Below are 18,835 nucleotides of genomic sequence, written 5' to 3'. Positions count from 1 at the left end.
TCAGCGCTGTCACTTTATAAATAACAATTGCGCGGTCATGCTACACTGTACCCAAACTAAATTTTTATCATTTTGTTCCCACAAATAGAGCTTTCTTTTGGAGGAATTTAATCACCTGTGATTTTTATTTTTTGCTAAACTAATTAAAAAAAGATTTAAAAAAAATAAAAAACTGTTTTTTCTTTGTTTTTGTTATAAAATTTTGTAAATAAGTATGTTTTCTCCTTCACTGATGGGCATTGATAAGCTGCACTGATGGGCACCAATGGGGTGGCACTGATAGTGCTCCTAATCTCAACTTGTTACCTGTATAAAAGACACCTGTCCACAGAAGCAATCAATCAGATTCCAATCTCTCCACCATGGCCAAGACCAAAGAGAGGATGTCAGGGACAAGATTGTAGACCTACACAAAGCTGGATGGGCTACAAGACCATCGCCAAGCAGCTTGGTGAGAGGGTGCGGCTATTCGTAAATGCAAGAATCACAAAATAACTGTCAAGGCCCGGCGGACCTTTTAATCCGGCCCCCCCGCCACCGAAATCGCTGCCGCCGCAGCTGCCACGTTAATCACCGCGGCGGGGAACATTACAGACAGCGTTCATTTGAACAGCTGTTTTCCCCGCCGCGCATAGACACTCCCTCTTGGACGGATCTGTCCAATCGCGAGCAAGGGGGAGTCACATAGACACTCCCCCTTGCTCGCGATTGGACAGATCCGTCCAAGGGGGAGTGTCTATGCGCAGCGGGGAAAACAGCTGTTCAAACGAACACTGTCTGTAATGTTCCCCACCGCGGTGATAACAGTAGGCAGGGCCGGTACAAGGCAGGGGCGGGAGGGGCGAGTGCTCCGGGCCAGAGCCGGCCCGTCGATGGGACCATTGGTACCAGGCGGCACCTAGGAGGGAGCGGCAAATTCCGGCGGCAGAAAGTTATAATACTAGCGCTGCGGCGGAGAGCAGAGCGATGGCGACCGGCACCTAGCAAGCAGAGTGATCAGGAGGAGGACGCCGCGGCCGCCCCAGCATTCACAGCGCGCCTCCGCGCCAAATTGCAAATTGCGTCCGCCCATCTCGAGTCCACAGCGTGAGGGAACTCAGGGAAGTGTGGGGTTGAGGGCTGAGGAGTGGACAAGGAGGTGAGAGAGCTGCAGTGCTGACTGTGCTGAGTGTGGCCGACCACCGACCTGACTGAGTCTGACTGACAGTGTGAGCCAGCCTCTCAGACACTGAAAGAAAAGTAAGTATAGCTGTAGCATGTGTGCTGGGGCCTGGGCAGCTTTTACTTCCTCATGGTACTGTGCACTGTCTGTCTGCATTAGTTTGTCCAGTGGCCTGCGGCTGGTGCTCAAATTTTTTTTTTTGGGGGGGGGGGGGGCGCAAACGAAAAAACAAACAAAAAAATTGAAGCTTCACTGAGCTCATCATATGCAGGCAGCCACTGGGCCCATCAATTGTCACCACTATGACATGCCATCAAACGCAGCCACTGTGCAATCAAACACAGCCACTGTGCCATGCCATCAAACGCAGCCACTGTGCCATGCCATCAAACGCAGCCACTGTGCCATCAATTGTCACCACTGTGACATGCCATCAAACGCAACCACTGTGCCATCAATTGTCGCCACTGTGCCCATCAAACGCAACCACTGTGCCATCACATGCAGCCACTGTTTAATCAATTGTTATTGATTAAACAGTGGCTGCCTGTCCCCAGGGTCTGTCCCCCTCCTGTGCCATGTCCCCAGCGTCTGTCCCCCTCCTGTGTCATGTCCCCAGCGTCTGTCCCCCTCCTGTGCCATGTCCCCAGCGTCTGTCCCCCTCCTGTGCCATGTCCCCAGCCTCTGTCCCCCTCCTGTGTCATGTCCCCAGCGTCTGTCCCCCTCCTGTGCCATGTCCCCAGCCTCTGTCCCCCTCCTGTGTCATGTCCCCAGCGTCTGTCCCCCTCCTGTGCCATGTCCCCAGCCTCTGTCCCCCTCCTGTGCCATGTCTATAACAAGTACTCGTACCAGTTGTCCAACAATGATATTTACTGCTTTTTATAAAGAAATACAATTGATTTTATGCAGTATTGAGTTTAGCCTTTTGGCCCGGCCCTCCAAAATATTTTTAGTTTCTCATGTGGCCCCATCGAAAAAATAATTGCCCACCCCTGCTTTAGAGGAATTCTTGTGTCAGAAATCACAACAGTACAAAACTCCACCAATATGTAAAAACACTTTGTTTTATATTTTGCATGTTGACTGATTCACCTTGATGAATGTCACATTTATTGCTTTGCAAATATGCCCTTTGAGTAGTATTGGTACAACAAAGTCAACTTTACTAAGGCCCCTTTCACACTGGGACGGGAGGTGCGTCGGCGGTAAAGCGCCGCTATTTTGCGCCACTATTCGGCCACTAGCGGGGCGGTTTTACCCCCCGCTAGTGGCCGAGAAAGAGTTAAAAACTGCGGGGGTGCATTGCCGGCAGTATAGCCGTTGTGGCCCATTGATTTCAAGAGACTGTTCCTTATTTGTGTGTGTCACCTAGTCCGGTCTACCCTATGTATTATTACTATGGCTGTATTCACCCCATACACTGTACAGATTATCTTTTGTAAATCTTTTGTCCTTTTTTTTTTTTTTTTTTTTATGACAATTGCACATCCTGTATTGATCCTTTATTAATAATAATGAAATAATAATGTTTACACTTATATAGCGCCAATTACAGCGATGCCGCTGTGTCTAAGCGCTGATAATGGTTGTCATTATTACCCAACTCAATGGTACTTTATTGTGCTTGCTAAACTCGCTCTGTTAACTAGATACCTACCAGCCGCCGCGGTTCTACGGCGGCAGGTCGGCTCCCCTGCGCGATAGCCTGTAGCTCGACGTCGGCTCTCGACGTGGCCACTTGGGGAGTGTGCGCGCTGCCCGCTCGCTCCTAACTCCCACGCGCGTGCCCGGCGGTCGCGATCACCACCGGGCACCCGCGATCGCTCGTTACAGAGCGAGAACCGGGAGCTGTGTGTGTAAACACACAGCTCCCGGTCCTGTCAGGGGGAGAAATGCCTGACCGTCTGTTCAATGTACAATGTATGAACAGCGATCAGTCATTTCCCCTAGTGAGTCCACCTCCCCCTTACAGTTAGAACACACCCAGGGAACATACTTAACCCCTTCCCCGCCCCCTAGAGTTAACCCCTTCACTGCCAGTGGCGTTTTTATAATAATCAATGCATTTTTATAGCACTGATTGCTATAAAAATTGTGTCCGCCATATTGTCGCAGTACCGAAAAAAAAATCGCTGAATGCCGCCATTACTAGTAAAAAAAATATTACTAAAAATGCCATAAAACTACCCCCTATTTTGTAAACGCTATAACTTTTGCGCAAAACAATCAAACGCTTATTGCGATTACATATTTTTCTAAAAAAAAAAAAAAAAAAAAGAATACATTTTGGCCTAAACTGAGGAAAAAAATAGTTTTTTTTATATATTTTTGGGGGATATTTATTATGATAAAAAGTAAAAAATATTATTTTTTTTCAAAATTGTCGCTCTATTTGTTTATAGCGCAAAAACTATATTCAGCTATTCAGATTACGTTTTTTTGTTTGACTTTCCTCTTTGCGTTCCTTTTTTTCTTTCCTTGTTTTTTGCCTTTTTTCTTAGTCTCTCTGTTTCTCCTATCTTCTCATTTCATTGCTGTGTCGTCACAATTTTGCTTCATGCCAGTTTATAGATTTAAAAAAATATGTTGGTAACGTGCTATGAGTCAGCCTGAGAGGCAGTATTTCCTGTCCTGAATGCCAAACTCTGCACTGGTTTTTACGGTTGCTCTTACTATCCTGAACTTGGCACCTTACACTCTCTTTCTCTTTATTGGATATTGCCGTTGTGTTTTTTAACTTCAAAAAGGTCAGTTGGTGAAGAAGGTCCTATGCGGTCTTCTCAGTTGCTCACATTTATATTGCACTCTTTGAAATTGAATGTGGAGTTCATAAGAGCTTCTGCTAGCTTTTGAGGGCAAGTCTGCGTTTAAAGGACAGCAAAATATACTTTCAAGAACTTCTAAGGAAAGCAATAACTTGTGTGGTTTAGGATATAAAATCAACCTTTTGCATAGTTGTCTTTTTTTTTTTTGTTTTGAATTTTTTTTTCCCGCCGTATCTTTTTTTTTTTCCCGACGCAACTTTATTGACCCGACGCGATCCACAAAGCTCGGCGTAACGTAATTTCGCGCTATGCACGTCGGGGAAAATGACGTCACGAGCATGCGCAGTACGCCCGGCGCGGGAGCGCGCCTAATTTAAATGGGAATCGCCCCCATTTAAAGAGGAACGCCTTGCGCCGGCGGAATTTAAGTTACACAGCTGAAAATTTCTAGGTAAGTGCTTTGTGGATCGGGCACTTAGGTAGAAATTTTAAGGCAGTGTAACTTAAATGGAAAAATTTACGTTACGCCGGCTCTTTGTGGATCTGGCCCTAAGATCCTAATAGCTAAGGCTGGTCTTACACTATTTGTTTTCTCCCTCAGCCAGTGAGGTGAACAAGGTAGATGAAGGAATCCCCCAACCGGGACAATGTACTCTAAAAGGGGCAACAGCCGCTGTCAGAATACATTGATCAGTCACTCTAGCCACTGAACGTACAAAAGCTTTCCAGCGTGTCCTTTCAGAAGAAGTCGATCAACCAATCAACTTCTGTTGAGCGTAGGCCATACACTGATCAAAATTTGGCCAATTCCTTCCAGACCATCCACATTTTTATTAGAATATGGCCAGCTAGAAAATGTATGTAAGTCTACCACCCAAGTAAGTAAGTAAGCAGCTTCATTCTGTCTCTTATAGATCTTGTTTTGCCTCAGATTCTAATGCTGTGTATAGAAAACTACCCCTGTTTTTCCCGTTTTGACATTGTATTCTCTCCTATGTGCATACAGCTATGGCTCCATCTACTCCTGGCCCAGTCCAGGTTGTTATAGTACAAAAGGATGATCATTCGTTTCAGCTGGATGAAGAGGCTTTGGCTTCTGTTCTTCTTCAGGACCACATTCGTGATCTGGATGTAGTTGTTGTATCTGTAGCTGGTGCTTTTCGTAAAGGAAAGTCTTTCTTGCTTGACTTTATGCTGAGGTTTATGTACCACCAGGTAATGCTTCTAGCTTTGTGTGTGTGATATATATGCCATCAATTAAAAAATTAGCACTTATCTATACTGTGTGCCTGTACAGAAGGAAATTAATCGAAGGAACTGGCTAGGAGAGGATAATGAACCTCTCACAGGATTTTCTTGGAAAGGGGGGTCCGATCCTGATACCACTGGCATTCAAATCTGGAACGAGGTCTTCACCGTGAAAAGGCCGGATGGTAAAGAGGTAAGAGAACTCGTCTTGATATCAACTGTTTTTTTGCCATGTTATCATGAAGACTTTTACCTTTTCATTTGTAGGTTTATTTAACCTTTTTGTGTTTACTTCTGTTAATTAGGTTGCTGTTGTCCTAATGGACACGCAGGGGGCATTTGACAGTCAGTCCACAGTTAAGGATTGTGCTACTATTTTTGCTCTCAGCACTATGACCAGCTCTATTCAGGTAAGCAGATTACAGTTTATGATGGGTTTATCAGGTGTGGGTTTATAACTATATTGTCCAACCATCAAGTTTTTTTTTACCTGATACTGTATGTAGTTTCCAAGCTATCACAAAGTGTGTGTGGGGGGGGGGGGGGGATTTGTCCCATTTTATACATAGACTTTCCAAAAGAAGCCCTCTCATACACAAAAATCCCTGCTCAATTATCGTAAGCAATGCACAAATCAGGCTGTGTATCACAATCATTTGACTGAATCCAGATGAAAGATACGGTTCCAAGCCGTTTTTGCTGTTAACACCCTTGTAGACCACATGGGTGAATAGGAGCAGGCATGTAAATAAAGGGTATTTAAAGTGTATCCAGAGCCAAATTTTTGTTTTATTTATTTTAGTTTTGGATAGAACTGGATGGGTTAGAACCGCTGTCATATTTTTTATTTAGGTAAATATTTGCAGCACCAAAAAAAAACTTCAAAAAGTCAAAATATCCATTATATGTGAATCAGTAACAAAAGGTAATAAAAGAATTAACAATAATTATTTTCACAAATAAAGTGCACAAAACTATAATGGGTAATCAAAGATATATCACCGTCTCCAGGTAAATTGTCTACAGTATTATGGACGAACATTGCATTCCCCCTCCCATAGGGCAGAATGTAGTGGTCTACAAAAAGATGGCAGTAGTCAGACCTAGAGGTCCCCTAAAGAAGTCCCATTCAACGAAATGCATAGGTTGGAGCTTAAATGCTGACATCACGCAGCTGCTTACTTCGGTCTGTAGTGGGCCTCGATGTAAGTTTGCGGTAGTACATAGTGTATTCACTTAATGATGCATTGATTTTATGGCGTTTTTACTTGAATGACTTTTAATGATCAATAGACCAAACTGCACTATGACCAGCCTTGGTTTGCTCCAGGGTGGATTTGATTTAAATCAAGTCAATTTAAGTCATGATTTAAATCACTTGTAAAAAGGCTTGATTTAAATCAACTCAATTGAAATCATACGTTTTAAAGAGCAACTGTCATAGCTGTACCGCAACGCCTTCTCCTCTGACCCGCTGTTGACTCACCTACAGTCCCATTCCAATGGGATGGCTGGTGATGCAGCAATGATACAACAAGGTGAGAGACGTGGATGCCCGCTAACAGGAGCTCACTTTTTTGGACCTCTTAAGCCTTATGGAGAAGTTTCTTTGCTTAAAGCAAAGTTCTACCCAAAAGTGGAACTTCTGCTCATTTGTCTCCTCCCCCCCTCCGGTGCCACATGTGACAGGTATCCTGTCCCCACTTCCGAGAGACCGGGCCACGGCGAATTACGTCAGCGGCTCAGCTGTTTTCTTCTTCCCCGCCGCTGGGCCAGTAGAACGCAGCGGTGCCTCGCGCATGCGCAGTAGGGACCCAGCGTGATACTGTAATGCTGCACTGCCGGTTTCCCTTAACAGCAATGGTGGCGGCAGCACCCGGCAGCTGAAGGAAACATCAGCTGCGGTTCTGACATCGCTGGACTCCAGGACAGGTAAGTGTCCTATTATTAAAAGTCAGCAGCTGCAGTATGTGTAGCTGCTGGCTTTTAATTTGTGTAGGGGTGGGTGGACCTCCTCTTTAACCACTTGCAACGGGCATTTACTAGCAAAGCAGTCATCTACTTGCTGGCTGCAGTGAAAGTTTTCTGTACATTTTGTCTACGTTCTGCTATGTCAACATGTTAAAACGTTCTGCATTATGTTTTCCTTTTTGACCTTTTTCATGTTGGTCTGGTTTTCCTTTGTTATTTAATATGCCTGTCCCTTGGCTTGATTTTGTTTGCTTTTGGTTGTCCCTAAGGCCGGCCATATATGTAGCGAATTTCTTTCCTGCAACCACGGGTTGCAGGAAAGAAATTAGCTTGATTCCCCTATCAACACAGATGGTGTTGATACAGGAATTCCTCCTGCCAGACCATTGTTTTCTCTCGGCGGTGGAAGCCGTCACCATCGGGAGAAGACTGTTATTATTGCTAGCGACTATAGCAGCCACTAGTAATAATTGCAGGTAAAACCCAGCATGCTGGTTGTACCCAAGTTGATCGATCAACTTGGTACATTCAGCCTGCCCATACACGGTTCGAATCTGGGCCGGTTCAGGAGGTACCAGCCGAGATTAGAACCATGTATGGCCTGCTATAGTCGTTTTTTTACTCAAACTGTATCCCTCAATGGATGATGAAGAAAATAGGATTTTTGTACACAGCGTAAAATCCTTTTCTCTGAGTTTATTGAGTGACATATCTCTAGACCTCCATATGCTATTGTTTAGTTGACTGCTTTCTACAACTGAGCGGATGGGAGGGGTCATCGCTTCAAGGGGACTGACCTTTAGTTTTCTATGTACCTAGTGTTCATTTCTCATTTATGCGCCTTTGTAACGCTAGGTTTCTGAGTGTTAGACTGTATCGCTCATTGGAAAAGGGGTGTTACATTGAGTACAGAAATCCTATTTTTTTCTTTTATGCCTCTCATTTATCATTTTACATTATCATTTTTTTTTTATCATCATTACAGATCTATAATTTATCCCAAAATATACAAGAGGATGATCTACAACAGTTGCAGGTGAGTCTATCATAATTCTCTTTTTTTTTTATGTTCAGTCAGTAGAATGAATATGCTTGGATAGTGTTTCCCAAACTGCTAAACTGAGTTTGTAAATTATACTCAAGTCTAAATTTTTATTTCTTTAAAAATAACAAACATGTTATACTTACCGGCCCTGTGCAGTGGTTTTACACAGAGCAGCCCAGATCCTCCTCTTCTCGGGTCCCTCGTTGGTGCTCCTAGCTTCTCCCTCCTTTTAAGTGCCCACACAGCAAGCAGCTATGGATGCACCCGAGCCGCAGCTCTGTATATCCATTCAGACACAGAGCCATGTTCGGCCGTCCCCCCTTCTCTCCTCATTGGATAACTGACTTTGACAGCAGTGGGAGCCAATGGAATAGAATGCATTACGATGAAAAACTTCCTGCCTTTACAACCACTTTAAAGCTGTTCCTATAAAAAAAGATAGGGGATGCCTACCTGCCTATCCACTGCCCACTGCCTACCCACTCTGACAAACACTGCTCAGTTGAACAAAAATCCTAAGAGTCCTAAGCATGAAGCTTTAAGGACCTTTCCTATTTTTTTGGGCAGGTGTCTTCCATTTGGCCACCACTAGAGAGAGTAAAGAGCTGAGTTCCACTCACAATGCTCCAGAACAGTGTCAGTTCTGCAGTGCTCTGCCATGGACGGCTGACACTTCCCTCCTCTCAAACATGTTTCCAAAGGATCTTCCTTCATCTCAGACCGCCGCCATTAGCCCCTAGGTCGTGCGCACACGGGGGCACGCTTTATGGTGTATGGCGTTGTCGCGGGCGTACACATGCGCGGGCACGCTATTCCTACGGCAATCAGAACAGGCAGGAAGTAATAAAGTAGCCTCACAAGCTGGGAGCTTTCCTTGAGGGGGACACAGCAGCGTAAAGGGCACGTAAGATCTCTATGTGGTTGGCTGAGCACTCCCAAATTAGACACCTAGTTAAGCATGAAACTGTGTGTTATTAGTTGCAGACTTTATGTGAAATGCTAAACTAGCACAGTAGTATATGCGTTTTTGGTACCTTGGTTTTTGCTTAGTTATATGTCTTCCCAAAGAAGAAATTCAGGGATTAAAAGAGACAAAAAAGCACCGCCGCCTGAGACAGGAGGCTCTAGCCGTGCCTGCTCTGTAATATCTGATACACCTATACAGGATGAGCCATTGCCTCTATCAGGAGTAGCAGCCTCTCCTGTGGTGCCAGTGCCTGCATATGTCACTGAGGACACTTTGGCGGCAGCCCTGAACAACTTAGAAGGGAGAATTGCTACGTTAATCGCAAAGTCCTCACAAAAGGACAAAAAGGAAGTAGATCTCCTTCTGTTGTTTTAGATCTCCTTTCAGAAAAATCTGAGGATTATGTAACACCATCTGGGTATAAGAATGAGGAGTTGGAGGGATCAGGGATATCAGAAGATACGTTCTCTGCTTCCCAGGTTCTGAGATTGCAGGTGCATTGTTATGCTGAAGCAGTACGCTCTACATTTAAATTACCAAAAGCGGAGGTAACTGAATCACTGAATCCGGTTCATGCTTTACTGGAGAATCTGATTTACGCAGACTGGCAACATCCAGATGAGCGTTTTTCACCTCCTAGGAAATTTGAGGTTCTTTATCCTATGGAGGAGAAGTTTACCAAGAAGTGGAGTCTGCCCTCTGTACATGCAGCTATTTATTGTGTAAATAAGAACCTGATTTGTCCGGTGGACAATGCTCAGGTATTTAAAGATCCTTCTGAAAAGAAATTGGAATGTTTACTAAAGTCTTCCTTCCTTTTTGGCTGGTGCCGTGGCCCAACCTGCTGTGGCGGCAGTTGGTATGTGTCAGGTCCTAAAGGAACAAGTAAAACTGGCTGAAAAATCTGCCTCCGGAGCAGATCAAACTTTGGGAGAATCTGCCTAAAGCCTTATGTTTTACAGTGTATGCCATTAGAGATTCTGTCCAGCAGGCATCTCGCCTCACACTCCAGCTAGTGCTCAGAATTCTTTGGCTAAAGCATTGGTCAGTGGAAGCTCCATGCAAAAAGCTTTTGGCCAGTTTCCCCTTCCATGGCGAATGCCTCTTTGGGGATGAGTTGAAAAAATATATCCAAAAGATATCAAGCAGTAAAACTACCCTATTGCCAGAGAAGAAGAAAAACAAGCGTCCTTGTTTTTAAACGTTTTCTCTCCCCGGCTGCCGGAAGATCTGACTCCAGCCAGTGGCGACAGCATTTTCAGCCAGCCACAAAGGCTAAAGAAAGCCAGGCCCAGAAGAGCAAGAAGCCGTGTGGTTCAAAAGCGAATAAGCAAAACCCCAAAGCCTCTTTATGAAGAGGCGCCCCCGCTCGGCCGAGTGGGGGGACAGCTTTGGCAGTTTTAAGCGGCATGGCAGACAGAGATCCAGGACAAGTGGGTAGTTTCCGCAGTATCCCTAGGGTACAAACTGGAATTTTGAGAGATCCTACCTTACCGGTTCCGAAATTCTAGGCTCTCTAAAGATCCATTAAAAAGAAAATCCTTCTTCAAAGGATTGGATCACTTAATGTCTCAAGGGGTAATCATGGAAGTACCCCTAAAGGAGCAAGGTTTAGGTTTTTACTCCAACCTCTTTGTGGTTCCAAAACCAAATGGAGACGTCAGAACCATCCTGGATCTAAGATCTCTGAATCGGTTTCTGAACATTTGCCATTTCCGGATGGAGATGATTCGATCCGTGGTCGCCACCCTACAAGGTAGAGAATTATTGGCGTCTATAGACATCAAAGATGCATATTTACATGTGCCTATCCATCCCGCTCACCAAAAGTTCCTAAGGTTTGCGGGGAAACATTGCCACTTCCAGTTTGTGGCTCTGCCCTTTGGTTTGGCAACCGCGCCTCAGGTATTTACAAAGGGTTTGGCCCCTCTGTTGGCAAAGCTGAGGGCACGGGGCATAGCGGTAATGGCCTACCTAGACGATTTACTTGTGATAGATCAGTCAGTGGCAGGGTTGGATCACTCAGTGCTCAATACAGTAAAATACCTGGAGCTTTTAAGGATGGATCATAAACCTACAGAAATCCTCTCTACAAGCCCTAAGAAGGGTAGAGTATTTGGGCATGATCATAGATACAGCCCAAAGCAGGGTATTCCTGCCAGAGCCAAAGATCGAGTCTCTAAGAAAATTGATCCACAAGGTCAGGGCGAAGAGGGGATCATAGATTCGCCTTTGCATGAGGCTATTAGGGAAGATGGTGGCCTCCTTCGAGGCTGTTCATTACACCCAGTTTCATTCGAGACTACTGCAAGGCAGTATTCTAGCTGCCTGGAACAGGAAAAGCCAAGCTCTGGATTTACCCATGCACCTGTCCTAACAGGTGCGCCAAAGCTTCAGTTGGTGATTAAAGACCAAGAACTTGCGGAAAGGAAAGTCCTTTCTCCCAATCACCTGGAAGGTGGTGTCTACGAATGCCAGCCTGTTGGGCTGGGGAGCAGTGTTAGAAGAAGCTTCAGCCCAGGGTACCTGGGCCAAGACTGAAGAAAGCCTGCCCATCAACATACTGGAGATTCGGGCAGTATACTTCAGAACCTGGGCACAGGTTACAGGGCCACCCTGTTCGGATTCAGTCCGATAATGCTACTGCAGTAGCTTAGATCAATCACCAAGGAGGCACCCGGAGTCGGGATGCACACAAGGAGGTGAATCAGATTTTGACATGGGCAGAAAAACATGTTCCTTGTCTTTCTGCAATCTTCATTCCAGGGGTAGAAAATTGGCAAGCGGACTATCTAAGTCACCATTAGCTGTCACCAGGAGAGTGGTCTCTCCACTCCGATGTTTTTAGGCAATATGTCAGAGATGGGGGACCCCGGATGTAGACCTGCTAGCCTCCAGGCTCAACAGGAAGTTGGACAACTTTGTGTCCAGGACGAGAGATCCGCTGGCCTACGGAATGGATGCTCTGATAATTTCTTGGAATCGGTTTTCACTGATCTATACATTCTCTTACAGAGATTACTGTGCAGGATCAAGAAGGAGGGAATACCAGTACTCCTAGTGGCCCCAAATTGGCCCAGGAGGTCTTGGTACGCCGAGATCATAAAGATGGCGGTAGGAAGACCTTGATTGCTTCCACTACGTCACAACCTGCTGTCACAGGGTCCAGTGTTCCACCCTTCCTTCACAGAAGCTAAATTTGACGGTCTGACTACTGAGACCTACATTTTAAAGAAACAAGGGCTCTCAAGTCCAGTTCTTTCTACACTCATTAATGTGAGAAATCCAGCCTCCAGGCTAATCTACTACAGAGTCTGAATCGCGTATGTTTCCTTGTGTGAATCCAGAGGGTGGAATCCACAAAAAGCATGCTATACGTAGGATTCTCGCCTTTTGCCAATTAGGAGTGGATATGAAATTAGCATTAGTACCATCAAGGGTCAAATTTCGGCTCTATCAGTCTTTTTTCAGAGACCGCTGGCATCTCAATCCTTAGTTCAGGCTTTCATTCAGGGAGTACTATGGATAAATCCGCTAGTCAAGTCTCCCTTATGCGCTTGGGATTTGAACTTGGTATTGTCAGTCTTGCAAAAGCAACCTTTTGAACCTATCCGCCATATTGCTTTGATTCTTTTGAGCAGGAAATTGGCCTATCTCTTCTGCTAGGAGAGTATCAGAGTTGGCAGCTCTTTCTTGTAAAGAGATTTATTTAATTTGTCACAGAGTCAAAATTGTACTACTTGCCCATCCTACCTTTCTACCAAAGGTGGTGTCGACATTTCATTTAAATCAAGACATTGTTTTACCTTCCTTTTTTCCAGAACCGCGGTCAGCCGGGGAAAAGTTATTGAACTCTCTAGATGTAGTGAGAGCAGTAAAAGTTTATCTGCAGGCAACTGTTCAGATACGTAAAACAGATATTTTGTTTATTTTGCCAGATGGTCCCAGGAAGGGCCAAGCGGATTCGACAAGTAATTATTCAAGCTTATGGTTTAAGGAGCAAGATTTCTCCTTTTTCTGTTAAGGCGCACTCTACCAGGGCAATAAGTGCTTCGTGGGCAGAGCATCACCAGGCTTCCATGGCTCAGATCCGTACGTTTACCAAATTCTATCAAATAGATGTAAAAGGACATGAGGATTCCGCTTTTGGGCGTAGCGTGCTGCAGGCAGCAGTATAGGGCTTCTTGTCTGTTAGTGGCCTGCTTATCTGTGTCTCCCACCCTTTGTTGAGCATTGCTCTGGAACGTCCCACTATGTAATGCATCGAGGTTCTGTGTCCTGTGGTGTACGATAAAGAAAATAGGATTTTTAATAACGGCTTACCTGTAAAATCCTTTTCTTGGAGTACACCACGGGACACAGAGGTCCCCCCTTCTATAGGAACCTTACTGCTTTGCTACAAAAACTGAGGTACTTCCCTTATGGGAGGGGTTATATGGAGGGGAACTTGTCTTCATTGGTTGTGCCAATGTCCAATCACCTCTGGTGACCATACAACCCACTATGTAATGAATAGAGGCTCTGTGTCCCGTGGTGTACTCCAAGAAAAGGATTTTACAGGTAAGCTGTTATTAAAAATCCTATTATTTACATCTGTTTTTCTATAGAGCTGCATTGATTTCTGTTTTTTATCCCTTAACCCAGGGCTCAAAATTTCAAGTCCTGAGCCACTAGCCAGGCCTCAAGAGTTACTCGCCACCAGTTGCCCCACCTAATTCATACACTGCCCTGCGCCTAATTGCACCCGTAAACACGCCCTCGTAGATTATCTCATGGAATGACAATGTTTTATGCAGAATCAAGTTACAAAATTAAATATTACCAACAACAACTTTAACAAAATGGGACAGGGCACTGGGGTCAGACCAGAGGGACAGGGCACTGGGGTCAGACCAGAGGGACAGGGCACTGGGGTCAGACCAGAGGGACAGGGCACTGGGCTCAGACCAGAGGGACAGGGCACTGGGCTCAGACCAGAGGGACAGGGCACTGGGGGCAGACCAGAGGGACAGGGCACTAGAACTGGTTCCCCATTCCCTTGCTGTCTCCTCTGCAACTTCCATCCATCCTCTCTCTCTCTCCCATTCATCTCATCATCAGGAGCCTGTGTGTGTGGCTCCACGCTTGCATGTCCCCACTTCCCCCTTTTATTCAGGCTGGCAGAGAGGAGAGGAGCTGCAGCACAGCGGGAGGTAGTACAATCCAGAGCTGAGATCCACACAACTGCACAGCCATTGACACCATAGCACAGCGCACACTGACAGCGCACAGCACACATTGAGACCAGTCTGTTCACAGTGCTCAGGCTAAACTTACATAGAGCACAAGGAGAAGAAAACTGCACAAACTAGAAGGCTGCCGCTCTCATGTCAGGGCAACTTTCTGTGAGCGCTGCACCGGAGTGGTAATTTTTGCAATCCTCCACCTCACTCATTACTTTCTGCTCTCCATCTACATTGGTCGGGGCTCGGGGGAGGGGGGCAGGCTCAGAAAGGTCATACTGTTAGGTCCCATGGCTTAAAGCGGGGGTTCACCCTTAGAGGGCACTTTTCCCCCTTAGATTCCTGCTCGTTATTACTAGGGGAATCGGTTATTTATTTTAAAATATGTGCAGTACTTACCCGTTTACGAGACGCATCCTCTCCGTCGCTTCCGGGTATGGGCTTCGGGAATGGGCGTTCCTTCTTGATTGACAGGTTTCCGAGAGGCTTCCGACGGTCGCATCCATCGCGTCACGATTTTCCGAAAGAAGCCGAACGTCGGTGCGCAGGCGCAGTATAGACCCGCACCGACGTTCGGCTTCTTTCGGCTACGAGTGACGCGATGGATGCGACCGTCGGAAGCCTTTCGGAAGACTGTCAATCAAGAAGGAACGCCGGCTCCCGAAGACCCATACCCGGAAGCGACGGAAGAAGATGCAGCTCGAAAACGGGTAAGTACTGCACATATTTTAATATAAATAGCCGATTCCCCTAGACCGAACGAGCAGGAAGCTAAGGGGAGATTTTTTTATTTTTTTTAAATGGGTGAACTCCCGCTTTAATGAGAATTGTAAGGAGAGCACCTGTGTACTGCTCTGCCTGTGCGTGGCTCACCAGACTACTTTTCCCGAGCATGCACCTTTCCTCTTCGGCCGCCAATCTCATTGGGACTCTAAGTGTAGGCACAGATTGGAGGAAGCCCTGTCATCACTCGCCCCCAGCTTAAATCCACTTGCCAAATGCTAGTAGGCGAGTGGAAATTTTGAGGGCTGCCTTAACCGACGGATGAAAAACGGTCCACATGTGTGAAAGGGGCTTTGGTGTTTGCTGTCAGGCAGCTTTTTTTACAATTTCAGTTTACCAGCAGTTACTTTAACCACTTCAGCTCTGTAATTTCTTGAGGTCTTAAAGTGTTAGGAAAGTACAAATGAACCATTTTTGGAAAGTAGACCGTGTGAGGCATTTATTAAGAGGCATAGCAAGTCTTTTAAAGTTGTAATTTTTTATGTTACAATTTTTTGAAAATAAAGACATTGAATACATCCTTTTTTCAAAAATGTAAGTTATTTTTTATTTTATTTTTTTTAAACATTTTATTTTTATTTTGTTAACATTTAAAAAAATAAATCACTATTTATTTTTAAATAATTTCATCAGTGTCCTTAATTTACTGTATATGGCTGCCTTCATTTCCATGAAAAATTATGTGTTATTAGATAGAAAATTTGCAAAGGACAAGAGTACAAAACTGAGACTTTAGCATACAGTTGTTTACCGAGTGATGCATATTAATAAGGTTTTGAAAAACTCAAGATCTAAAGATTCATGTTTTCATTTCTATTGCCATTCTTTAGCTTTTTACTGAATATGGACGACTGGCTATGGACGAGATCTTCTTGAAGCCCTTTCAAGTAAGAAATGAGCAAGATGGAAATCTGCGCCTGAATCGTTTTGCAATTCGTAATATTATTACTAGAAAACGTGTGCCTGTTCAAAAACGATAAGAATTGGGATATTATAAATAGTGTTTATGAACTATTAAGCCAGGTACACACTATTATTTATTTTTTGTTCAACCCCGTGGGTTTGAACAAAAAAGAAATAAAAACTGTCAGCTCCGGTCAGAGCCGCTATACTAACCATGCAAGGTTAGTTCAGTGATCTCCCCCGCTGAGCTGTTGTGTTCTGACAAAGGGACACTCCTCCCCCCCCGCACACTACGATCACCGCGCTCTGCCATTGGCTGAGAGCGCTAATTGGGAGTCTGTCGGCTGCTGATTTTCCAGCATGCACAGCCGACAGAAGCTGGCCAAACGGCCACCTTCTTTCGGACAGACTCTGACTTACACACAGGCCAAATATCGCCTTGTTTTAAAAAAAAAAAATGGTTTTTATTGCCATATGCATTAATATAGTACAGTTCACCAATGGAAAAACATATAGTACATACATTTCAGGAAAATAAGTATTCCATATATACTGTCACAGGTTAGCCGATCTATTCTATCCTTGAAAAAGTATTCATAACCCTTTAAATTTTACACATTTTGTCATGATACAACCAAAAACGTAAATGTATTTTATTGGGATTTTATGTGATAGACCAACACAAAGTGGTACATCATTGTGAAGTGTAAGGAAAATGGTTTTCAATTTTTTTTACATATAAATATGTGAAAAGTGTGGCGTGCATTTGTATTCAGCTCCCTTTACTTTGATACCCCCGACTAAAATCTAGTGGCACCAATTGCCTTTTAGATGTCGCCTAATTGGTAAATAGTCCACCTGTGTGTAATTTAATCTCAGTATAAATACAGTTGTTCTGTGAAGCCCTCAGAGGTTGGTTCGAGAACCTCAATGAATAAACGGCACCATGAAGGGACAGGGAAGCTGGTCAGAGTTGATGGGAGGATGGATGCAGCCAAATACAGGGCAAACTTAGAAGAAAACCTGTCAGAGTCTGCAAAAGATTTGAGACTGGGGTGGAGATTTACCTTCCAACAGGACAATGACCCTAAACATACAGCCAGAGCTACAATGAAATAGTTTAGATCAAAGCATATTCATGTGTTAGAATGGCCCAGTCAAAGTCCAGACCTAAATCCAAATGCACGCCACACTTTTCAGATATTTATTTGTTAAAAATGTTCAAAACCATTTATCATTTTTTCCTTGCACTTCACCATTACGTGCCACTTTGTGTTGGTCTATCACATAAAATCCCAATAAAATACATTTACGCTTTTGGTTGTAACATGACAAAATGTGGAAAATGTCAATGGGGTATGAATACTTTTTCAAGGCACTGTACATACGGCATATATCTTTTGTTGTTATCACAGCACATAAAGAAGAGTCAGAAATATTTCTAACCTTGAACGAAAAAACAAAAAGGACAAAGAAAATGGAACAAGGAAGGTAACACCCCTCCTTTCAAACCTGTTAGAGTGTGCAACCAACCCATTCCTCACATCATATGTCATACAGTAAGTTCAACCGTGCCATGATGTTGCACCTCTGTAGGATAAACAATAAACTAGTACCTATAAACTAGTACTTCTAGAAAAAACCTGAGACAGTTTGATTTTTCATTGGTTTTTACAGGTAATCAGCCACTGTATCCATATAATCCACCCATCTGTACCAAATTCTGGTACATTTTTTCGCTTCATATGTCAATTTATATAGGGTAACATTAGAATTGACCAAAGTTTTCTACGCAGACAATGTAAGGTGATCTGCCCGTATACAATTTATTTATTACGATCAGTTTACGGATATAGAACAACAATAGTCTCAGAAGGGTTTTTGTATTCCTATCCATGAGATTGTTCTCAATTATTCCCAGAAGTCCTACCATAGGGCTGCATATATTTGGGAGATCAAAAGTATGTGCAATGAATTGAGTAATCTGGGACCACAATGGGCAAATTCTATTGCATTCCCACACCATACGCAAAAAGGGGCCCTCAATAAACACTTATGACCAGTGGCGGCTGGTGCTCCATTTTTTTAGGGGGGCGCAAGCAAAATCACAAACACCCCCCCCCCCCCCCAACGTCACTCACCCGTGATTGGGCTTACAGACAGACGGACAGAGATATAGATAGATAGATAGATAGATAGATATAGATAGATATAGATATAGAGATAGATATAGAGATAGATATAGAGATAGATATAGAGATATAGATAGATAGATAGATAGATAGATAGATAGATAGATATAGAATAGATAGCTAGCTATAGAATAGATAGATAGATAGATAGATAGATAAATAGATAGAAATAGATAGATATAGAATAGATAGATAGATAGATAGATAGATAATAAATAGATAGAATAGATAGAGATATAGATATAGAATAGATAGATAATAGATAGATAGAGATATAATAGATAGATAGATATATAGATAGATAGATAGATAAATAGATATAGAATAGATAGATATAGATATAATAGATAGATAGATAGATAGATAATAGATAGATAGATAGATAGATAGATAGATAGCTATAGATATATAATCGATAGATAGATAGATAGATATAGAATAGATAGATAGATAGATAGATAGATAGATAGATAGATAGAGATAGAATAGAGAGATAGATAGAGAGATAGATAGATAGATAGATAGATATAGAATAGATGATATAGAATAGATAGCTAGCTATAGATATAGAATAGAT

The 18,835-nt window shown here is 43.7% G+C and overlaps 1 protein-coding gene across 1 annotated transcript in view; it reads left to right on the top strand.

The window, feature by feature from the left end:
* The window catches only part of ATL3 (atlastin GTPase 3), a 68,061-nt gene that overhangs the window by 21,483 nt on the left and 27,743 nt on the right, over positions 1–18,835 (top strand). The window contains exons 2-6 of the mRNA XM_040329063.1: positions 4,934–5,142; positions 5,225–5,368; positions 5,481–5,585; positions 8,132–8,182; positions 15,994–16,050. Of these exons, the coding sequence (XP_040184997.1) occupies positions 4,934–5,142; positions 5,225–5,368; positions 5,481–5,585; positions 8,132–8,182; positions 15,994–16,050 (566 nt within the window). The remainder of the gene's footprint in view (positions 1–4,933; positions 5,143–5,224; positions 5,369–5,480; positions 5,586–8,131; positions 8,183–15,993; positions 16,051–18,835) is intronic.

The sequence above is a fragment of the Rana temporaria genome, chromosome 11, assembly GCF_905171775.1.
Source record: "Rana temporaria chromosome 11, aRanTem1.1, whole genome shotgun sequence".
NCBI lineage: Eukaryota > Metazoa > Chordata > Amphibia > Anura > Ranidae > Rana > Rana temporaria.
The sequence above is the reverse complement of the archived record's forward strand: the minus strand, read 5'-3'. Positions and strand labels throughout refer to the sequence as shown.